The 24,358-nt window shown below is 34.4% G+C and overlaps 1 protein-coding gene across 1 annotated transcript; it reads left to right on the forward strand.

Moving 5' to 3' along the window:
* Positions 1 to 778: 778 nt before the first annotated feature.
* Positions 779 to 17,819, forward strand: LOC137926063 (uncharacterized). Its single transcript, XM_068769603.1, has 7 exons — positions 779 to 874; positions 8,654 to 8,771; positions 12,220 to 12,290; positions 13,242 to 13,317; positions 15,148 to 15,294; positions 16,299 to 16,458; positions 17,509 to 17,819. The coding sequence occupies exons 1-7, from the start codon at positions 779 to 781 to the stop codon at positions 17,645 to 17,647; spliced, it is 807 nt and encodes a 268-aa protein (XP_068625704.1). The 3' UTR covers positions 17,648 to 17,819.
* The last annotated feature ends 6,539 nt before the right edge of the window (positions 17,820 to 24,358 follow it).

Genomic DNA, 24,358 nt, shown 5'->3' on the forward strand with positions numbered 1-24,358 from the left:
CTTAAGGTTCTGGAGTAAAGACCAAGGACTGGCACAGTAAGTATGGCGTCCACCACTATAGGTAACCTAGGTGTCGTTGGAAGACTATATAGTTCGTTTCCAATCCATCCGATTTCAAATCTTTGTGAAGGCATATTCGTCATTTATGCCCATAGATGCTACCTTTAAAGAGGTAAATGTAAAGCTATATGTCAACAAAAATTAAATCACTCTGAAATATCTTATACAATCTGTAGGGTGAAAAACTGCTACATACTACATAAATGGCATTAGTAAATATAGTGTTTTTGATCTGCAACATAAGTTTTATTTAGTAAATAATTATAAAGTATATTACACATATATCTTTTATCTATTTTTCTCTACATTGTAGTGTACTTATCTGTAAGATATATATTTTTAAAGTGTAGATAAGTCATGTATTTAAGGGTTAAATATATATAATGTCATAACATTATTTTTTTATTATTTTTGGAACCATTGATTTTTGGATATGATAAACCATATATTAGTTGACAGCAAATGTGCTATTACTTCTCTCATTTAAAGCTATCACACCTGTAACTAATCATCATGGAATGATACATGAAAAAAAGTGCAGGTTCAACAATACTGACTTAAGGCAGTATGATTATCTCCAATTCGATCGAGTTATTCCTTAATATTTTATTAGTCATTGTAAAATAATGTCGCGTCATATCGTAATAATCCGTCATTATCTTGAATGTAATTATCAGTAATGCTCTAGCATGTATCAGTATTATATTGATAATCCAATATGGCGGTCACGAGACGTGTTTATATATTCGGTGCTTTCGTTTCTAGTGTTCTGTGTGTTCTGTTGACCATCGTTGCTATATCGAGTGACAGCTGGGTTAGTTTTTTTATTAACTTCACGGAAAACTTTTTCACTTGTCAATGAGTCATATAACTTACACTTATAACACAGTGGTTTATATTTATTTCTTATAGTATTACGAATTTTAGGATATCTACATGATTGCAATATGGAATTTCGTCTGACTGTACATTTTGACATTTAGTTATGGGATCCAAAATTGAGTCATTAAAAAGTGATTTATACAAAGGCGATCTTAAAACGAGGTAGAATTCACACCGTGGTTTTGTCACTTTTTGTATGTTTTCGGTACGTAATATAAATAAGAAAAGGACCAATATTTAGCGACTTCCGCACATGCAGTGGTAGTCGTGCAATAAAATGCGAATCACACAACCGCCACCGCAAAATTACTCAACACGTGTTTCACCCCTCCACGGGGCATTTTCAGGAGTTATGTTACACCGATTAGTGCCAAACACAGTCTCTGTTTGCCTCCATTCGCATTGTTATTCACATTGTTTGCCGCATACGCATTTATCAGCGGGCTGGCGGGCGGTGCATTTTATTACACGACTACCGTATGTGCGGAAGTGGCTAAATATTGGTCCTTTTCTTACTTAGGATGGACTTCCGCGAGGTAACGCCTGATTCCATTAAATACGTAATATAAAAATAATGTACAAGTTAAAACACTAAACAATATTTCCCTTATATTTTTTAACATAGGCAAAGCCTTTGACCTCTGCATTGCCTGATGTTAAGTGATGACGAGGTTTAAGATGTTACTTGCTTACCTACAAGAAACCTATTCACTTTTGACTTGAAGACTTCCAAGTTGGCTGTTCGCACTTAAGGTACACTTAGTATAAAGGATTTCAACGGTGTATGAATATCCTGAATCCGTGCGTTTTGTTGGCAAATGGAAGAAAGGATATGGGGAAATGTAATTCCGCTGCACACTCTCTAAAATGCAGTCAATAGAACACTTATAAATTGGTAACTTTTCGCCGAAGACCCAAGATCTGTAGCTTAATACACACTAAAGCATGTTATACCATCTTAACTCGTCTCTGTATGGAGTCCAAAATTTTGAGCTTGTACTTCGCCCATTCATCTTATAGATGGCTGCAGTATTCTACATATGATCGGATATGTGCTACGTACAGGCTCTGGAGTTGTCCTGGTGTAAATACCGTCGAATCTTACCCAGAATATCCAGATTTTTGGCAGCTAATTTAGCTTTTGACTCAATAAACGACCAAAATTTATATTTGATTTTAGCATTATATCCATCAGTCTAAGGGGTCTGTCTGTATTAATGCACTCTGAAAAGTCAAAGACAGTTGTAAAGTTTTATGTATGTAGTTGTGTTTTATTCATGAAATCGTATGAGTTCGTACGACTTTTCTTCTTAGTCATTAGTTATTAGGAGGCGAGCGAGCAACACAGCCGCTTTTCTTTTTGAAAGTTCACTTTTAATTATCTATTAGTATTGTATATTGATTATCGTAAGATACATCAAATGTTGAGTCATTTTGCTTGCACACAAACACAGTGAGTCCAATTAAATAAAAAATTGTATACATTTTTCAGTTGCAGTAAACCTGGATTATATTTTTTTTAATAAATATTCCTTCTCTTTTCTTTCTCCAGTCCCATAGTTAAGGGTTGTGATCCCCTGGATACGGAGAAATCTTGATCCATTTAACACTGCGAGATCAGTTCATGTTTTTGGTATCGAAGTATGAAGTTCATTGTCAAGTTTGGCGTTGATTTAAAACAATTAACTGATAAGGTTACAATCTCTCGGACATGGTGAGTTGTTCGAGGTTTTGACCGTGCTTTTTGTCTATATAGCCGAAAGAATCTAGCCCTCCGCTAAGGCAGATCGTAAAATGCCTGAAAGGTAGTGCACAATGGACTCGAAAAAAGGAAGTATGAAAGGGTACGTTGAAAGTTTTTAGAAAACTAAAAATTACACATATGTGTAGTCACTGTGACAAACTACAAGCTAGTAGGAAAAAAGCATAAAAGCATTAAATGAGTGAATGTACAGCTCTTTTCATGATAATTAATGTATGTTACACCCAATCTAAAATTTTAAGTTTTAAGAGATATCAACTATTTAATTTATTTATGAAAAATTTTGTTTCGTTTACGTTGCTTAAAATCAGAAAAAAAACAAATATATCCACATTTTACGAGGTTTAAAAGGCATATAATATCAAACAAGTATTCAATTTGTGTGTTATAAAAGTGTTTACATTTTTATAACAAATACACTTATATATACTATTGTACAATTTATACATACATATCAGATATACACAGACAATACTTCGAGTCATGTAGGTGACCTTGTTTCTTCTGAATATCAACGCATTTGTCATTCGAAAACAATAGATAAGTAAATAAAACTAACTTAATCTCTTATTCTCTGTTGCTGTTAGTCCTAAGGCTTTTACATTGCAGCTGAGTTCACGAAGCGGAAGAGTCCGTGAATTTAAAAACTAAAAAAGCTAGCATTAAGACGTTCGTACATAACAAGGCGCTCTACCCGAGTTGAGCTGTGTAGTGTTTGTGTTGTGTGTATACGGCTTTGGCAGAGTGGACCACAGGCAAGCCAAGGAGAAGTTCGCCCACGTTGTTGACTAAATCTACTATTGTCTTGCAGTGTACGCACAAATCCCACAGAGGATGGGGAAGGTAGACAAACGTCAAGCCTTCGGTTCTTGAATGTCTTGTTTACGTCTTGTCAATATCACCCTCATCTGTCTCACTCTCGTGCCTTAGGCGGTGATTGAATTAACGCGAGCACTATTGCTTACCTTATCATTTAGATTCGGTGTAATTAGAGATTCTTTCCCGCCTTTTTTTAAAAAATAACAGAATATTTAGTGGTCAAAAATAAATTTACGTATCGACTACAACAGAGGAGAACAACATGCAGCTCGTTATAAAGTTTATGTGGCTCTCCAAGCATTTCTAATATTTTATTTATTTCATCGACTTGTTCTCATCGATGTATTGTTATAAAATTAATTATAATAAAATGGTGGTACATACGAAACAATAATAACCACAGATTAAAAATGAGTGATGCACGAATAGAAAGCTACGTACATTATATATCAGGGGTGGCCAAGCTCCTTGACAGTTCGAGTCATTGTTCCAAATTTGAAATATTCATTCAAAGAGCCGCATGTGATTCGCGAGCCGCAGTTTGGCTACCCCTGATATATAACGCTTGTATCAAAAATAACGTTGCCAAATTTCTCATTAAAACTTTCAAGTGTATTCGCTTTTCCGTTCTTATTTGTTGATTTTCTATTTTGCTCTTAAATTTGTATATTTTCTTATATAAATATTTATTAAAAATAAAGTTTTACGTAATGTTGATTAATATTGATATTGGCCCGTTGATTTAAAAGGTTGGTCACCCCTGGACTAAAACATAGTCTGTCCAACGTAAAACGAGTCCCGTAATATTTGAATTATATGTTTTAAAAAAGCATTTATTATGAGTATCTACATTGAAATTTTTTACATAAATAACTTCTAGTTTTTAGGGAATTTATCTCTGTACATCTTTTTCAAAGATGTACAGAGGTAAATTCATTATTATTTTAAATTAAATAAAAATTATTAAATTTTTTTATTATTTTATATTAAATAAAACGTAAATGATTCTTGAATCATAGCAATTATTCTAAGCCTTGCTCAAAGGCTGCGGTTTTAACTTAAGCACAAAGCCTTTTCTTAATTCAAATCCATAGATCCGCCCTGTGATTTGAATTTTTGGATAAGGTGTACCAATACATTTATTGACAGCAAATTAGCTATGCATTCACCATTTTAAAGCCTTTACATTTATTTCCAATCACCCTATATACGGCGGTGCATCTCGTAAAACCGATTAGAAACCATTCCTCGATCATAAAACTTCTAACACAACTTCTTGAACTCTATACATGAAGTTATATACACGACGCATACGAAAATGAAGCATTGCATGCTCTCTTGAACAATATCACGTAGTTACGCTAGTAAATGTCTTAGGTTGTGCGAAACAAGATGGAGTAGCACTTAATTGCTTCGCTGGTGCCTTTGGTCGATATATTCAGCTTGAATCGGCGCTTGCGCACGACGACATATTGAACGAGACAGCTCAAAGCAATTAAGACAATTAGAGCAGTTAGCTTCAACTGTGCGGAAGTTCGCTTTGTGTGAGACTGAAGGATTTAATACACTTTGATTAGACAAGTGTGAGAGAGGTGATCAAAGATGTTTTCACATATGTACAAACAGTATATACAATTTACACGACCCTAACACAACGATAGTGACATCCCGGACGCCATCACAGCCTAACACGTGCTCCGTAGTGTCGAGGTGGACGTGGTCTTGGCCCAGCTCTTTACGGGGCACAGTGGGTTCTCTGAGTACCTTCATCAGTTTAAGCTCCAAGAGGATCCCTCGTGATTTTTGTGAATCGGGCGTGGACCAGACCGCGGTCCACCTAGTAGCCGACTGCCCCGCATTCAGAGTCCTCGGAGACACGAAGAATAATGAAGAATCAATAGCTTCGCTAATCAGCGATAAAGACACGACTTACATTACTCAAACTATGGAGAAAAATCGTAAAAGGTATAACTGAACGAAACAAAAACTAAAGGCAAATGTAAATAATATATATGTAACCGTACATAATAAAATAAGTACTAAACAAATAGTTAAAAATAAAGAAAAAATTAATTATTATAAAATTGAGGAACGAGGTGATGAAAGGAAGGCATCGAATGAGAGGGAAAGATGATATGAAAAGGAAAGGAAGAAATGTGGAAAGAAAGAGAAAGAACAAAAGATAATAAGACGAATGGAAGAGCGCAAAAATAAAATAATTCAATAATTTTTTTTAAAAGAAAATTAAAGTCTCTATTCCTTAAATAAGAAAGGGGTATGAGGGTTCCTTGAGGTGACCACATCATAAATGTTTCGACGCTGCACCTGCGACACTCTACACATGTCACCGAGTTATACACAATAGAACCAAACACTACTCACCACGCCACAACACCCGTCTTAAGAGTGCGGCCGCCCACTCCGGAACCGCGAACAGCTTGGGCGAATCGTGGTTGGATCCGGATCCCTCCTCGGCTCGCCTGTGGTCCACGCTGCCGTCCCAACTCACATGCACACGTCATCAACACATTTAATACAGAGCGCTTTACTGCGTGCGAACATCTTTGTGCAACTGATACGCTGCCTAACAGCTTTTTTAGTTTTTTTAAATTCACGGACTCTTCCGCTCCGTGAACTCAGTTCCGATGAAGCTGTAAGTCTTCGAGCTAATAGCATTAACATCAACAGAGAATAAGTAAGATGTTCCGAATTCAAATAGGCGTTCGAATTTTAATTCGAATGCAAGAATGATTTGATACACAATGATTGTGGTTTTAGTGGCCAGCAATATGGAGCGTGAACTCTAATAGGATATACATTTAATACGCTACATTTTAATTTTTCTTCTATATTTATATTTACAATTCTATATATCTGATTATTTACAATAAGTATATATTTGAATGAAATTGAAGTGAAATTATTTAGTTAGAATTATGCGATATTTTTTTTTAACAAATTTTATTGCATTTTACCCTAAAATATGTCAAGTCATAATATATAGGCTGATCGGAAATAGGTGTAAAAACTTTAGAGATGCATGTATAGCTCATGTGTCACTAAAAAACTTAGAAATTTCAAAAAGCATAATATGAATAAATATAGCACAGCATGATATGAATAAACGAATATTTAAATGACAAGACATCCTTGGCAGCGATGTCGCTTGATTATTTTGATTTCATTTAGGCTATTATATAAGTGTATATGTATAAATCTGTGTTGTTAAAGTTTATTAAAACTTGTGTTGTTGTGGTGTTTCTTCCCGCTCCTTCTCCACAAGTATGAAATCTTGCGAAGCAGAGTAGAGTAAAAAAATTAAACAGATTAAAAATAATTTGTCAATAAATGTATAGTTCTGTTGAAAGTTACATCATTGAATAAATGAATTTTATTTATCTTTATCTATTTTCAATCGTCCTCTCAAAAAATTATTTCATATGAAATAATGAAATATTTTGTTTGTTTTGGAAAGAAAATGTCCAGTAGTATTTTGTTTTTAAAGTGGAGTACCATACATTAAATGATATCAAGTGTGTTACAAATTTATCATTTTAATCTTTTATATTCATAGCAAATCAAAAACACGTGTATTCTTTTACTTTCGTTATGACGAGAAAGGTTATTATAAATAAAAACAGAGAAAACCACGGAGTAAATTAAAACATTCCCTAGTTGACAAACATTTAAAATTAAATATTAAAAAAGTTTCGACGTATTAAAAGTTAAAAAGTATCCTGTTCATTTCTTCTTCTTAGCTGGCATCCAGGAACTTCCAACGATCTTGACTATGTCGTCGGTCCTAGGTGGAGGTGGAGGTGTTCGCCACTCGAGGACCTATCACCCCCTCAATAGCCATCGGTTGCACGAGCAAAATACCCACAGTTATTTCAGACGAGCAATTCTTTGAGCTATGTTGGTGACCTTGTTTCTTCTTCTATCTCTTTATTTGATTAAATCAATCAAAACAGGAATAATTCAAACATATTACACCCGGCATTTGATTTAGCACTTACGAAAAATCTTTCATCAGAAATTTTAACACAATCGAATTTACCTACTCTTAACTTTAACTGCTATTTACTATCACCGCTATGTAAATCGATAGACGTCAACTGCAAGGTATAGGCAAATCAAACATCTAATGGAATCAGGCGTTACCTCGCGGAAGTCCATCCTAAGTAAGAAAAGAACCAATATTTAGCCACTTCCGCACATGCAGTGGTAGTCGTGCAACAAAGTGCACCGCCCGCCAGCACGCCAGCCCGCTGACAAATGCGTATGCGGCGAACAATGCGAATCACACAACCGACACCGCCAAATTACTCAACACGTGTTTCACTCCTCCACGTGGCATCTTCAGGAGTAAGCGTTCACCGCATGTGCGGAAGTGGCTAAACATTGGTTCTTTTCTTACTTAAATCAAACATCATCTTGTTTTGCGTTGCCCGCGTCCAGAGACTTTGACTACGTCCATCTATTTTTGAGGGACCTATCCGTACCGCGCTTACCGTCATTAAAGAAACTAGAGATCACTCTGAACTCATTTTGTTATTTATATTGGACTATGTAATATATTCAGGCGTTACCTCGCGGAAGTCCATCCTAACAAAGAAAGGGTCTAATATATAGCTACTTCCGCTATGCAGCAGAAGTCGTGCAATGAAGTGCACCGCCCGCTGATAAATACACATGCGGTAAACAATGCGAAACACAACTACCACCATTAATCTACTCTACACGTGTTTCACCCCTCCACGGGGCATCCTCAGGAGATGTTAGACCCACCAGTGCCAAACATTGAGTGAGCTCCGTCCGTCATCGCTCTACGATTTATATGCTACCTCCCCCCACTACTACTCAAAGTCACGTAACCGATCACGCGAGCGAATTTTTTCTTTAGTTATATGCGATTTTACGTTGTAGATAAATGATTTGAGTGGATATATTGGTAAATTCGTAATAATGGAGAAGAGGAAATATTCACCTGCTCGTTAAATATAGTTCCAATACCTTTGTATCTTATTTCTATTGGACTGCAACAGGCTATTCAGTAAATAAAACATAAGCCAGATTGAAAATTCTAACTTGATTGTTATGTAGAATGTTCATATTTGATCTTCCTTCCAGATAGTATCGAGCGCGTGGGTTGAGGATCAGGTGGATTACAGTAGCATCAGATATGGACTGTTCCGGGGGGAGCTTGCGCTTCGTCATCTCAGCACACCCTCATATAATACCCTGTACAGTAAGTGCTTCTTAGTATTCCGCTTTTTGCAAAACCGTCGCACGGTTCCTCGGTCTTATATACAGACCTTGCCCTCATGATACTTCAGATGTCTTTTCAGTTATTTTCGAAGTAGTGTTCATATCGCGCTCGTTGCTTCCTTTACATACATAGAACCTTTTTTGTTAGGATATGTATTCTATAGACATTATCGTACGTGCCTTTATTTATACAATTACATTTAATTACTGTCTCTGAATCTATTTACAAACTTAAATACTGAACTATTTAAAATTATTTGAAGTCAATTATTATGATTATTGATGTCTTGATTATTTTTATTGACGTCATAACAATGTCTAGTTTTTAAAAAAAATACGGTTCGTGCGAACAATTCTTCATATATCAAAACTTAATACTATTTTTATTTTGTTGACGGAACTAGTTTGTTAACCTATATATTTAAAGAACCGAAAAGTAATATCGTTTCTGTTGACATATTTTACAGAAACGGTTCTTCTTTTTGATTTGTTACCGCTCCAGCATTTATTTTGTATACTAGACGGCTAAAGGTTGTTAATAACGAAGGTGAATATATTGTTGATTACAAATAAAAATGTAGTCGTGTGAATTTAACTAAAGAAAGCGACATAACTTTCTTTATTCTTCTTCTTCTTTCTTTCTATTGATTATATTAGCTTGAAAACGTCGTCTCTTCAACTTGTAGATGTCTTACGGGAGGTCCTTAATATTTTATAAAAAAGCCTTCTGATACTTTTATAGTGCGAAAAACCTACCGGAGTCGTTATTTTCATCTAAAAATAACGCGGGAGTTTTACATCAAGAGTTTTTTCCCAGCTTCAGCCTAACAGATATCAAATACTTTGCGTATCGTCAATAAAAATGAATATTTGATACATGTATATATACAATACAGGTACAACAAATGGCATATAATAATTGTTCGTTTTGCTAAGGATTTCCGTATAATGGAGGCGTGACGTTCACATAAATCTCGCAGACAAAGCCAAGCGCTCGAGTTACCGGAATCAACTCCTTTATAATTTATAGCCTGCATGTGACACTTTATCTATATATATATACATACAACATATATTGATATATGGAACAATGCGGTTGTTATATAGAAGACAGTTTATGCTTATCTCTCATGGTTGTTTTATGTAAACAGAACAAGACTTTAAAGCAAAGAAAATATGTTCATAGTACAGTAATACCCCGCTTTACGCGATACGGATACGGTCCAAAAAAATCGCGTTAACTGAAATTCGCGTATAACGAGGTTTATGATTAAACATAGTCAAAAATTATAACAAAAAAATACAAATCATTTTAATCAATCACTTTAATTCTAGGAACACTTTATGCAATATACATACTCTTTGTTTTTTACGAAAAAATACATCTATTGTCTTTTGGGTAACCTTTTGTTTACGTTTTAGTAAAATACGTTCATAACACCCAACACTGTTTTTAATTGTTTGACAAATGGTCAAGACACCATAGAGGAGTTGATGACTCATTATATTTATACGCACTCTTTCGCGTTATAGTGAAACCGCGTATAACGGGGTCGTGTAAAGCGGGGTATTACTATAATTGGTTAAAGACATAAAAGCTATAAAAGTTTGAATCTATATCTCATTGCTATCAAATAATGTATGGTATCAAAAATCAATAGTCTTGGAAGTAATATATATCGTGATATTTATGCGATATTGTCTTTTGCTTTGGTGTAATGAAACTAGGGTAATTAACTTGTATAATGCTATAGATAGGATATATAGATCCAATAAAATCTAACAGCTTGATATTTACAACGCGGGTCTTATGTTTTCAAATAACGCTCGAAGTACGGTAGAGTCGCCACAATTGTCTTTTAGTTACATAAAGCGTTTTCAATATCCCATATATCTTATATTAAAAATGATTTGTTTTTTAATATATCTTCTTGTAGACATTATACTGTAACAAGTTATTCTTTTTTGCAACCTCAAAGATCGTCACAAAAACTAGTTTTGCGTTGCCTGTATTTAGATTTCCCTCGACTTTAATTATCTCGTCGTTCTCGTCTACAGGCTTGATGCCGCCATTCGAAACCTTTCGGGTCTAACGGCCATTAATTGCACAAGCGATGTGCTCTAACCACTGCCACTCTGGAGGAAACAATAGCCTCCCTGATAAACGAAAAACAAACCAAAAAATTATTCATCAACCTCTGTAGAAAAATTATAAATAAAGCTATAGAAAGAAAAAAAAAAACTAAATATTGCAAAGAAATAGAACTAATAAAGACAAAATAAAAGCAAAATAATATAATAACACTGTGAAATAGAATAATTATAGTACCTAATTAAAATGTGATATACAATAACAATAGAATTTAAGAAAATGTAAAAAGAAATGAGGAATGAATGAAAGGCGATACAGAGCGAAAGGGAAAGACAGTAGAATTGTGGAATGAAAGAAACGACCGAAAGATAATGTGACGTGCGAAAGAAGAGAACGAAAATTAAAAATAAATCTGTGAAAAATTAAATAAATTTGCACAAAAAGTCCCTGTCCCACAACAGATAGGGGGTACGAGAGGCCCCCAATAGCGGGGGCCAATTACAAAAAAAAGAAAAATCACTGCCACTTAAGACCAGCATTTATTCGAGCTACGTCAGTGATCTTGCTTTTTAATGCTAATCATAACAGAATTCTGAATTCCTAATGAAAGAATAAATGTAAAATTTTTAAGAGCAAATAGTTTATATATGGTGATTGGAATAAGTTGTAAAAGATGTACCTAAGCATACCTTTTGCTCACAAAGATATATATATACTAACTGATCCCGCAAACGTTGTTTTGCCATGTATGTTATTTCAAGGAAACATTAAAAAACAAATAAAAAAATAAGTGTTGATTGTAGAGGGAGGAAAATTTAGGGTAGTATGTATTTTTATATGATGTGCCATGAAAAAATAAAAACAAAAAATTTTGTCTAAAAGAAAAGTAGGGGTGGACCACCCTTAACATTTAGGGGGATGAAAAATAGAAGTTATCCGATTCTCCACCCTGGCCGATATGCGCGCTAAGATTCACGAAAAACGGTCGAGCCGTTTCGGAGGAGTTCAATCACGCACATCGTGACACGAGAATTTTATATATTAGATATAATATAGATAGAATATTTTCAATCTCTCCTTTGAATCCTCACATGATCTTTCTGTCTAATTCTCTTCCACACTAATTACCTTTCATCCATCCTCAATTACTGCAGTTGGGTCTATTTATATAATTAACAATATGTCACAAATTCTTCAGTTTAATTTTATGTCACAGTTTTTTCAAATTTTTTTTTTAGTTTCAGTATTATTATTAACATTTTTAATTTGTTTCCTATTATAATTCTTTTTCCAATTCCTTCTGCCTTTTACATCATTTGTTTTTGTACGTTTCCAGTGACCTGTCTCTCAGATATCAGCTCGTGTGCTGTCAGTTGTAAAACAGAAGCTCAAGCTAGAGAAGATGAGGTAAATATAAGAACTTAAATATATATTTATTTGTCTCTAACTTTCGCAAGATCTCTTAGACCTTCCGTTTCTTAGTTTTCAAAAATTAAAAGTATATTATTAAATATATCTTATTAAAGCATTCAATAGTTTTTGTTTAATCGAAATATATGTAACTTTGTTGACTCATTTACATGATTGATATTATAATGTACACGTAAAAAAAATTGTTAATTTTCATTTGAAACTGCAATTGTTGACTTTCTGGTTGGCTCTCAGCAAATCTGCGTTCCGAGCCGGTGGTAGCTTACTACTTATAATGTTAAACTAATCGACGATTCAAAAGCACATGTAAACGCTATCTTAAATAAAGATATTTTGAATTTGTATGAAATCATCTACTTCGATCTAAAATAAATATTATAAACTTTTAAGTTAAACGGTTTTTTGATACCCATATTGTGGTGGTTGTGGAAAAATATGTACCTAGTCCGCCATATTAGAACGGCGTCCATCTTGAATTTAAAATTTTGACATAATCATCGTGTTTTACTAGTGTAGCCCTTTCATTTGATACCCATATTGAGGGGGTTAAGGAAAAATATGCAATCCGCCATTTTGTATCGGCGGCCATCTTAGATTTATAATGTTATTGATTTTATTATATTGTATTGTTATATAAATTAAATGTGTGTACCAATTTTCAGATCAATCTGACAACGGGAAGGTGCTTAAATTTCAATTTCTAATTTTGACCCAAACAAACAAATTCCATACGGGTCGAACTAAATAAAACCGTTTAACAAAATGGCTGTCATGTCATTTTCATGTTTATTTCGACAATTGGAACCTATTGTTCGAAATTTTAGCCTTTGTTACAATCTAATTATGTTATATTACTTTGTTACAAATGTACGTGATGTATTGTTACAGTTTACTTATTGTTACATCTAACAACATGTTTGTCAACAGGTTCGTGCGCTGGCCGAAGGTCAAAGGCCTAATCAAGCTTGCGTTTCCGTCACAACTGTTGATGTTGCTAATCCATGTATGTACCCATTTTATTACAATTACCACGTATTAGCTTTGCCTATAAACATGTCGTTTCATACAGCATAAATAGTTCTAGATGTAATATCTTTAAAGGGTAAGAAAAGGACCAATATTTACCCACTTTCGCACATGCAGTGGTAGTCGTGCAACAAAGTGCACCGCCTGCCAGCCCGCTGATAAATGTGTATGCGGCAAACATTGCGAATCACACAACCGCCACCGCCAAATTACTCAACACGTGTTTCACCCCTCCACGGGGCATCTTCAGGAGTTATGTTACCTTTAAAGGGGTAAATGTATAGTTCAATAAATGTTTTAGATATAACAAATTACGTAATGATATTCACCAATACCTCACTTTGCGTCGTGGATACGTTGCAAAAAAAACACGACGCAAAGTGAATTAAGATTTTGTATAGCAAACCATGTAAAGATCGAAGATAGGTTCCAGGGTTACGAAAATACAATTTTTAAAAAGAAAATTGAACATAGTAAACATTTAAAAAACCAAAATAATATAACTCTGCCAATAAATAAACTGGAAAAATATCTACCTTTTTCGTAACCAGAAACAACACATTAAAATTTATACAAATTTATTATTCTCTTTTAAAAAAAGCACAACAAACTACATTACAACACACTACGTAATTGAAACTGAACTCCAAAATAAGCAAAACAGTGAAAATAAAACTATTAAAAGTGCGTTGATTTTTAGTTAGAAAGGGTATCCCCAAGTTTTGATGGCATGGCACAATTAGAAACAAAAGTGTTGCCATCTCTTAAAAAAAAAGAAATTAAAGACTAACCCAAAACAACGCAACCTAGAAAATCTAACGACGCACAGTGAAAATTAGTACTAATTAAGCAGCGACGCAACTTCGAAAAAATCGCAAAACGAAACGACGCAAATCGAGGTATTGGCGTACTAAGGAAAAGCGTGTTTAAAAACGTAACACAATATATAAAATTAATTATTGTTTATATAATTTAATTGTCTGTCCCTTTAGAGTGATCACTTTATACAGGATGATAGTAATATTGAAAGCATTTAGACTATACGTTCACACCTTTAACGCTTTTTCACCTATAACTAATCATACTGTATACCATAGTTGCACAGACTTATTAAGACTAGGGGCCACTCGGGTAAATCATGAACTGATGGCGGGCCAGCCGCCAGAAGTATAGGAAATTAAAGACAATAAAGATTTGATAATAATTAGAATTCAATATTTTTCGAATGTACGAGAGTATTATTTTTACTGTCGGCGGGCCACCAGTATTCGACCGGCGTGCCGTGGTCTGTGCATCCATGCTATACACTGACATGTTTAAATTTAAATGAGCCAAGTTTAGATTTAGAAATTTAAATAAAAGCGAAGACATTTTTGTTTCTAAATTTACTGTTCATATGATCAATATTAATATTAGAAAACGAGACATTCATAGACAAACTAAAGTGACCGGATTGGCAAATAAAGAGTGATGGTGGGTGGCCAGGACTTTAAGGTTCCGTAGTGGATTAGAAGCCTCTTTTATCAGGCTCCGTTAAAAATCTATAGGGAAAGCCCATATACAGCCTTGTACCACTTACAATTGATGATCATAATGATGTCGTTTCTTCGTTATTTCATTTTGTTTTGATCTCCTTTTGTTGACAACCATATAAAATCCCAATAGAAAGTAACATATTTAATAATCATATATATAGATATATATAAAAAGTTTCTTCCTACCACTAGCAAAGGTTAAGAGCGTGTCCAAGAGCTGACAAGTCTTCACAACCCTTGGTCTTCATTTCGGTTCATTCTTTGCATTGCAGTGGATGGCCCAGCTGTGATATCGTTTCCAGTGTATGCAAGCGTGATTGCATTCTTGTTCCTGCAGCTGGCGCTTGGTGTGGTGGCCGCGGTTTTGGCGATTGTAAACGCCACCAAGAATCCCACTGAACCACTTTTCGGATTACCCGGTAATAAATCATAACAATGTTTCAGATATTCTGGATGTCATTGATAATAATTATTTGTACAAACCAGGATTTTATTTTAGTTTCTGGAGAGAAATCTTCAAGGTCTACACAAGATGAACTTCTCCGGAGGAAGGACAAAGATTTACGGGATTGGTGGCCACTAAGACCTTAAAGTGCAAGTGGGTTGTTTTTATAGGGAGCAGAATAGATGGCAGATGGGCTATAACATTTAGCGGAGGACACAGATCGGCTCAAAGTAGACAGATGACCTTGTAAAGTTCAATCCATTGTATTGAAAATCTATCATATTAGCTCACTGCAAGGCATATGCCAAAAGGATCGTCACAATGACCGGTTCTTCCCTGAGGAACTTTACTTGACCTGGACTTTTTATTATCGGAAGTTATTCTTCTTTGCTGATAGATGCACACTGCAAGGTAAAGGCTTCTCCTAAATATCGCCAAGATGACTTGTCTTGGTCTTGCGTTGCCTACATCCACAGATTTCCCGTGATCTTAACTATGTCTTCGGTCCACCTAGTGGAAAAACATAATCGTCACTCTTGTTGTTGGTTCTCCCAAATTTATAGGAGAGGACTATGTCCAGCTGTGGACTTCAATATTGTATAAGATGGCCATAATTACGTAAGTGTAACTCCGGTGATTATAACTTTTCAAGACACGTTAAAAAGACTTTTTATATCTAATGGATTCAGGCGTTATTTTGCGGAAGTCCATCCTAAGTAAGAAAAGGATCAATATATAGCTACTTCCGCCAATGCAGCAGTAGTCGTGCAATAAAGTGCACCGCCCGCCAGCCCGCTGATAAGTGTAGCGTGGCAAATAATGCGCATTACACAACTACCACCGTTAAATCACTCAACACGTGTTTCACCCCTCCACGGGGTCCCCAGGAGTAATGTTACACCGATTAGTGCCAAACATAGTCTTTATCACATTTGAGAGTCAGACTTTTTATTATCACATTTCATATTTTGTTCACAGGATGTCTCTGGACGAACGTTGCAACAGCTCTATGTGGTATAATAGTTCTGCTCATGTTCGGTATATACTGGGCCACCTCAGGGTTACGGGAGCACTTGGCATTATCATACATCGCCGCTGGTGTTTTTGTTCCAGATGCCGGACTTGGATACTGTTATTGGTAAGATTCAGTGACATATTTTATCATTATTTTAGTAGTATACGTGCTGGTTATAAACTTCTCCTTTAGATTTTCTTGATCCGTCCTGCATCCAGCTGTTTTGGAAGACCTCTGCATGATAACAGGTGGGGAGCTTCAGCTCTACTCTAAGACATCAAGGCACTGGGTCAATACCGATGAAACAAAAACGCTTTGACAAAAGAAGATTTAACTAGACCATGTGATTTTAATCTGTAGGATTCCAGAAATTTACAAGGATAGTAAGGATTGTTCTGGAATTTCATGAAAAGATATATCGACAGATAAGATTTGGACAGACGACGTTATTAAGGTCGTCTGAAAAGGATGTATGTAGGCCGCTTTTATCCGGCCCTTTTGGAGATCCATGGTAAAAGTTGATGTCCAGTAATGAAAAAGACTCCAGTTTCTACTCTTTTTTTCTCTATCAACTTCCGGCTCAGAGTAAACTAGCTTTAACATATACCTTTTGATTTCATTAAGAGATATAAAGGTACCCCAACAACATCTCTCTTGTCATCTTCAGGGAACATTAGAAAGTTTAATAATTCACGCAAGGATTCGAGTAATTAGCAGTAAATACTATCTCCGGACGCTTGTCGCAGCTGTCACAGATGAATATCTTACGGTACAAATGGCTTCACACTAATTTGTGATGTATAATAGATCTTAATACGTAGAAAATGTGCTTCGTACGATTTTTGCTTTAAGAACCCGGGATTCCTTTTAATTTGTATGAAGGACATAGCCAGGCGATAGCTACTGTCCAAATTCAGGTTCTCTTGAATCTCAATGCATACTGACTGATAGCATAAGTCAAGGTGTTGTTCATGGCAGCCCTTCCAACAAATCACTTCATGGAAAATAAAAAATGAGCAAAATAAAGAAGCCAAAGGAACAAGCAAGAGAATCAAGAATACAACGTTTCTTATACGTTCCACAAACTTTTACTCGACAACCAATCTCCTATTTCGTCTATAGTTAGTATATGTCTTGATTGAATAAATCTTTTATTATATTTTCATTTTCCAGGCTTATTTTCTTAGCTGTTATCTGCTGCATTGCTAACATCGGACTAATAGAACTACGACGGTATCTTCTAGAACGAGACCCTCCACCTCCAACCATCAAAGTGGAAAATCATTCTGACGGAACTATATTTTTATACTAGTTTAATATTACTGTTTTTTAACTATAAATAAATACATTTAAAAAACTTTTAAGTTAAACGGTTTTTTGATACCCATATTGTGGTGGTTGTGGAAAAATATGTACCTAGTCTGCCATATTGGATCCGTCTTGAATTTTAAATTTTGACATAATCATCGTGTTTTACTAGTATAACCCTTTCATTTGATGCCCATATCATGTATCGGCAGCCATCTTAGATTTATGTTATTGAGTTTATTGTATTGTATTGTGATCTAAATTAAATGTGTGTACCAAACTTCAGATCAATCTGATAACGGGAAAGTGCTTAAATATCAATTTCTAATTTTGACCCAAATAAATAAACAAATAAATTCTGTACGGGTCGAACTAAATAAAACCGTTTAATATAGCATGTTGTGTACACTGTTTTAAGAGATACATAAGATTTTGTAATAATCCTCGTTTCATATTACAAGTTCTAAACCGAAAAAAATGCCTATCCTATCCTGGAAAAAACCAGTCACATTTTGTTAGATCATCAATTTTGTTCGGCCGCCTTTATTTTAGTTGGCTGCGTAGATTAGTTATAAAAATAAATATACAGGATGTTTGTTATAAATGTATAAAATCGTTTTCAAGATTTCGATTACCTCATAATAAAATCAATTATTGTTTACTATATGTCACTGTAGACTGTATTGCTAGAAGTTATAGGATTCTCGCATTCCAAAAGAATTTCACAATGAATAATTAATGCTGCGTGATTGGAAATAGATATACAAGCTTTGATTTTCACCCATTTATAGCTTTTATACCTATTTCTAATCGTCCTGTATACTTAGACAAGTAATTGCCTTCTGTAATGAAAAATTATGTTTATTTTTCCCATGTAAGAAAAGGACCAATATTTAGCCACTTCCGCACATGCAATGGTAATCGTGCAACAAAGTGCACCCGCCCACCAGCCTCCTGATAAATGCCGATTAGTGCCAAAAACAGACTCTGTGTTTGGCACTAATCGGTGTAACATAACTCCTGAAGATGTCCCGTGAAGGGGTGAAACACGTGTTGAGTGGTTTAACGGTGGTAATTGTGTAATTCGCATTGTTTGCCGCATACGCATTTATCAGCGGGCGGTGCACTTTGTTGCACGACTACCACTGCATGTGCGGAAGTGGCTAAATATTGGTCCTTTTCTTACTTAGGATAGATTTCCGCAAGGTAACGCCTGATTCCATTAAATATTTTTCCCATGGTGATTACTATTTTCTTTGAGTACATTTTATGGTTTTTGTATTTATTATTAATTAAAATAAAAAATAAATTTTAATTTAATAAAATAGTTTTATTTTCTACCCGTAGCTCTGAAGATATTTTCGTAACAAATAAATAATTTTACCCGATGGCCATCAACTACAGAAAATTTTAGAGTTATAAGACATGAAAGTAAAAATACTACTGTTTTCAAGTTATTAATATTGCTATTATATATTATTATTATTAGTTCCGTTTCTGGGTACAAACTGATTAAAAAAAAATCCTATCTTTATATGTAACAAATCATCCGTCATTGTACCGAGAACAAAACTTCGATTACCAACGTATTTTGTTCTCCTATTCAATGTGATCTCAAAATATACGAATAAAACTACCCGCACCAACAATTTTAATTTGAAATTCGAATTCTGCCACCGGACAGTCCTGTATATCCTGCTTCTTGACCCCTGCCTGTGTGGCCCGCTAATATCCATTGCTGTCCAAGAAACTACAGCTTAAAAGCAATGTGTTTTATTAACACTCCTTCAATCTCTCCTGCGAGTGCGATTTCCGGAAATTTGTTTTTAGCTGATCTCTACTTGAAAAAAGTATTCCTACCAAACTTAAAGTTTCACTATAATAATGTAGCAGACTGTGGTATAGAAACAATGAGGGAAAAAAGGTGATGCATGGGAGACGATTTGAATGTAAGAAAAATTGAGATTTAAAGGATATAAGAAGATTGTTATATAATAGATTGTGAAAGATCAAAGGAGAAAGTGAAATAAAAGTATGAAATGATTATATTATTTATCAGAGTTGTCACGTCTCTGCCCCACACATGGAAGGAGAGAACGAACCCAAAAAAAGGATGACCACAAAAAAAACTTCAAGTCTCCAAGGCCTATACTTCTAGACTGATTAGTCATTGCATACGTGAAAATGCCATATACAGGATAATTGATTATGGTTGTAAAAGCTTTGTCAATTAATATATTAGTAAAAAAAGGATTAATATTTAGCCACTTCCGCACATGCAGTGGTAGTCGTGTAACAAAGTGCACCGCCGCCAACCCGCTGATAATTGCGTATGCGGCAAACAATGCGAATCATACAACTGCCACTGTTAAATCACTCAACACGTTTTTCACCCCTCCATGGGGCATCTTCAGGAGTTATGTGACACTGATTTGTGCCAAACAGAGTCCAGAGAGAATTAATATATTGCACACTCTTTACAAAAATATGTGGTTTCAGAAATATTAAATATCGTAATGATGATATAGTACGTAAAAGCGTTTTTAAAATTTTGATTAATCCAAAAATTAATTTGTTTAAAATTCCAATAGATAATAAATAAATTGTGGTGACATTTGAGTGATCACTTTATACAGACTGATTAAAAAAAGAAAACTGTAAGTGTTTTAGTTTTACAGATAAATGAGCTATACATTCAATCATTTATAGCTTTTACATCTACAACGAATCATCCTGTATAAGTTACATAATAAGTAAAGTGTAGTAAAGTATATTTCTGCTTACGCGTATCGTAAAAACTAAACAATTTTCCAGTTAATATAACTTGAAATGAACAAGTCGGCAATCTTTTCAGGTCGTTTAACATAATAGGCTAGCTTATAGAACAATATAATAGATTCGGGTTATCTTATAACTTAAATCTCAATAAATTGTTACAAAGCTCGATTTACAGAACCCTCTAAACATTAATCACGGAACCCTAGTATCAAGAAGTGCTGTAAACACGCGTGACTTTGAAGTTATTTATAGATTTTTGTGTACAGTTCTCGGAAATTCTAACGGAGTACTATCTAGAACTTACTAGAATCTTATTCGTAGTATAAATAGGTGTACTACCCAAGAAGACATTTCAGTGTTGTTTTTCGAGTTATAAGATCAAGATCTACAATCGGTGATACAATGTGACTGTTTGGTAAGTTACTTGGACAGTGATTTCTTGAACGATCTGGAAGCATAGTTTGGACTAAGCGAAAGTATACTTTGTGTTAAAGTAGGGTGACCATCTGATTTGTGAATAAAGGACTCCTTGTGAACCAGTGTTGTTTCATTCCGAGTCAGAACCCACAGTACGTAACAATATTAACAACTCGCTTGACTTTGCTTGTATAATCTAAAATTGAATTCTTATCATGTTACGTTATCAATAATTTGGAGTTGAATATAATTTTAAATATTTATTACATTAATAAATCACCAAGCAGAATTGACGTGACTGATGTCACGTGAACTTTTCCAAGTTTTTTTTTTTAAAAAAACCATCGCAGATATTTTTTAAAATTTAGCTGATTGCAGTGAATGCCTGCAACATTTATTACATATAACCATGCCGTATTTACCGCCACGGAAATTCATAACATACTCAACGTGCAGAGGCTTTGTTTGGGTGATGTCAAGCCTTATCCCATTGGATGTAAGAGTGTGTGAGGTTGACAGCATGCAACTATGCGAAATGCCATCTTAATCTGGAATATAAACGGCACAATAACATATAAGTTACGTAAGTTTCAAAAGTTAAGATATATAACATCACAGGACCGGTTATCATGACGATCTTTGAGAAAGGCTTTCAATGTGAGTTTATCACAAGAAGAGAAGAAGATACACCAATTCCTCGCTTTGAGTCGTTTCGTTTTGCGTTTTTTTCGAAGTTGCGTCGCTGCTTAATTTGTACTAATTTTCACTGTGCGTCGTTAGATTTTCGAGGTTGCGTTGTTTTGGGTTCGAGTCTTTAATTTTTTTTGAAATATTTTTTTTTTACAAAAGATGGCAACACTTGTTTTTAATCGCGTCATGCCATTAAAACTCGGGGATTCCCTTTCTAACAATCAACGCAATTTTAATATAGTTTTATTTTCACTTTGTTTTGCTAATTTTGGCGTTCAGTTTCAATTACGTAGTGTGTTGTGCCTTTTTTTGGAAGAGAATAATAATTTTATGTATATTTTAACGTGCTGTTTCTGGTTACAAAAAAGGTATATATTTTTCCAATTTTTTATATTATTTTTGTTTTTTAAATGTTTACTTTGTTCAATTTTATTTTTAAAAAGTTTTGTTTTCGTAACCCTGGAACCTATCTTCGATCTTTACATGGTTTGCTATAGAAAATCTTAATTCACTTTGCGGCATTTCAATTTGCGTCGTGGTCACGTTCCAAAAAAACATGAGCTAATGGTGAATTAATAATATCGAGTCTCAACTGTATAATGACAATCGTAATGAAAAATGCCTTAAATAATAAGTGAAAATGTCAAAATATTAATGTTAGTATTTCTTAAACCATTGATTTTTACAGAGGGTGTATCATACATTATTGACAGCAATATTCATCCCTTTAAACCTTTTACATCTATAACCAGTCATCCTGTATAAGTTTATGTCTTTTATCTCTTTTCAGCTCATAGATGCTGCAAGACATAGGCCTTTCCTAAAGATATCTATTTGTGATATACAAGAGTTACAGTATGTTATTATGGTACGCAGAGGATATTGCTGTTCATCCTCTGGAAACGTATTTCTGTGCGGCGGCAATCTTGTATAATTAATGTATAAAGTGTGAATTATATAAGATTGTTTTTAATGTATCGAACCTGTGTCCTACGATTGTAAGTATCAGTCGTCTACAGCTGCTACCACTGATCATATATAGTTTTCAGATGTAACATTTTTTCATGAAAAATTCATATAGATATATTCATGTATGCATTTAATAAAATATAAAGATTACTTGAATTACTTACAAATTTATATTTATTATTAAAATAAATCTTATATATTAAAACAAATATCAGGTAAAGTTGAATTTATTACGTCTGTTTATTTAATGGAATCGGACGTTATTTTGCGGAAGTATATCCTAAGTAAGAAAAGGACCAATATTTACCACTTCCGCACATGCAGTAGTAGTCGTGCAACTAAGTGCACCGCCCGCCAGCCCGCTGATAAATGCGCATGCGGCAGACAATGCGAATTACACAACTGCCACCATTAAATCACTCAACACGTGTTTCACCCCTCCACGGGGCATCTTCAGGAGTTATGTTACACCGATTAGTGCCAAACACAGAGTCTGTTTTCTTACTTACGTCTGTTTAGTTTACCAAAATTATGAATAAATAAATAACTCTTTAATTAAAATATTTATGTTGTAAGTACAAACTTTAAGCAGTAAATCTTGTCCGAAAGCTGTATAATACTTTGTGAATGTTTAGAATTAAGTTATTTATGGCCCAGCAAGTTATAAGCGATATGAATTTGTCGAATTTATATTGCTTCAAAACTTCGCGACTAATTAATCTTTTTTCCCAATTGTTACAAATATTTATGACCGGAGACATTGTAGTACGATTAAAACTTTACTACAATACCCGGCGATAAATATTGCACATCGACCTTTGGAAAGAGACAATCGGCTAATTTCGGCTTCGTAGAGCGATATCTCTGTCGCACGTTAGAAAAAACGTCACATAGGCAGTGTGGGATAGAGATAATGCTCTACGAAGCCGATTGTCTCTTTCCAAATGTCGATGCGCAATATTTATCGCCCGATACTGTACCCTATGTGTTTTAATAATGTATAAACGAAATTACAGTTAATTTTATTTTCTAAAATCCGACAATACCTCGACTAGTCGTTGATATTATTTTATCATTATATTTAAAATATATAGAGCGATTATTTATAGGTATATCTCTAAATACAGATCACGTTTAACATCTTCATTTGATGATGTGTCATCACAATTTGCAGCACGAGCTGCGTGTCATCATTTTAAACACAAGACTGCTACGAACACACGTACATCGTAGAAATTAAACAACCATTAGATTAAAAAAACTGAATGATTCAACAATTCTCTTAGATATATACTTTAGATCAGGGATGAGCAACACGCGGCTCCGTTAAACATGTTTACATAGCCCGCTAAGAATTTCTAAAATTTAATTTATTTTATATATATTTCTCTAATCAATATATTGTTATAAAATTAATTATAATAAAATGGTGGTACATGCTAAACCGAAACAATAATAACCACAGATTAAAACTGAGTGATACAAGAATAGAAAGCTGCGTACGTATTATATATACCAGGGGTGGCCAAGCTCCTTGATAGTTCGAGCCATTGTTCCAAATTTGAATTTTTCCTTGAGCTGCAATTTCATACGCATTTAAAACACGCAAAATAATATTTTATTACAAAAATTATATGACAAAAGTACAAAATATGTGTATTGAAGTAAGATATGACACACGTATATGACAGCACTCCTAATAATACTTAAGATGCCGGTTAGTTAATTATGATTGGTGTTTGGATTTCGCTAATTTTATGGTGGAATAAAAATAATTATTCACACCAGTAATTTGTCTCAATTTCCCAGGAGCTGTCATAGGTTATATAAATTTAAATATTGAAATAATTTGACAATCATT

This window comes from Battus philenor, unplaced genomic scaffold (genome assembly GCF_028537555.1).
Source record: "Battus philenor isolate CCGP_79_NKW_IND1 unplaced genomic scaffold, ilBatPhil1.0.hap1 SCAF_28, whole genome shotgun sequence".
In the NCBI taxonomy this organism is placed as follows: Eukaryota; Metazoa; Arthropoda; class Insecta; order Lepidoptera; family Papilionidae; genus Battus; species Battus philenor.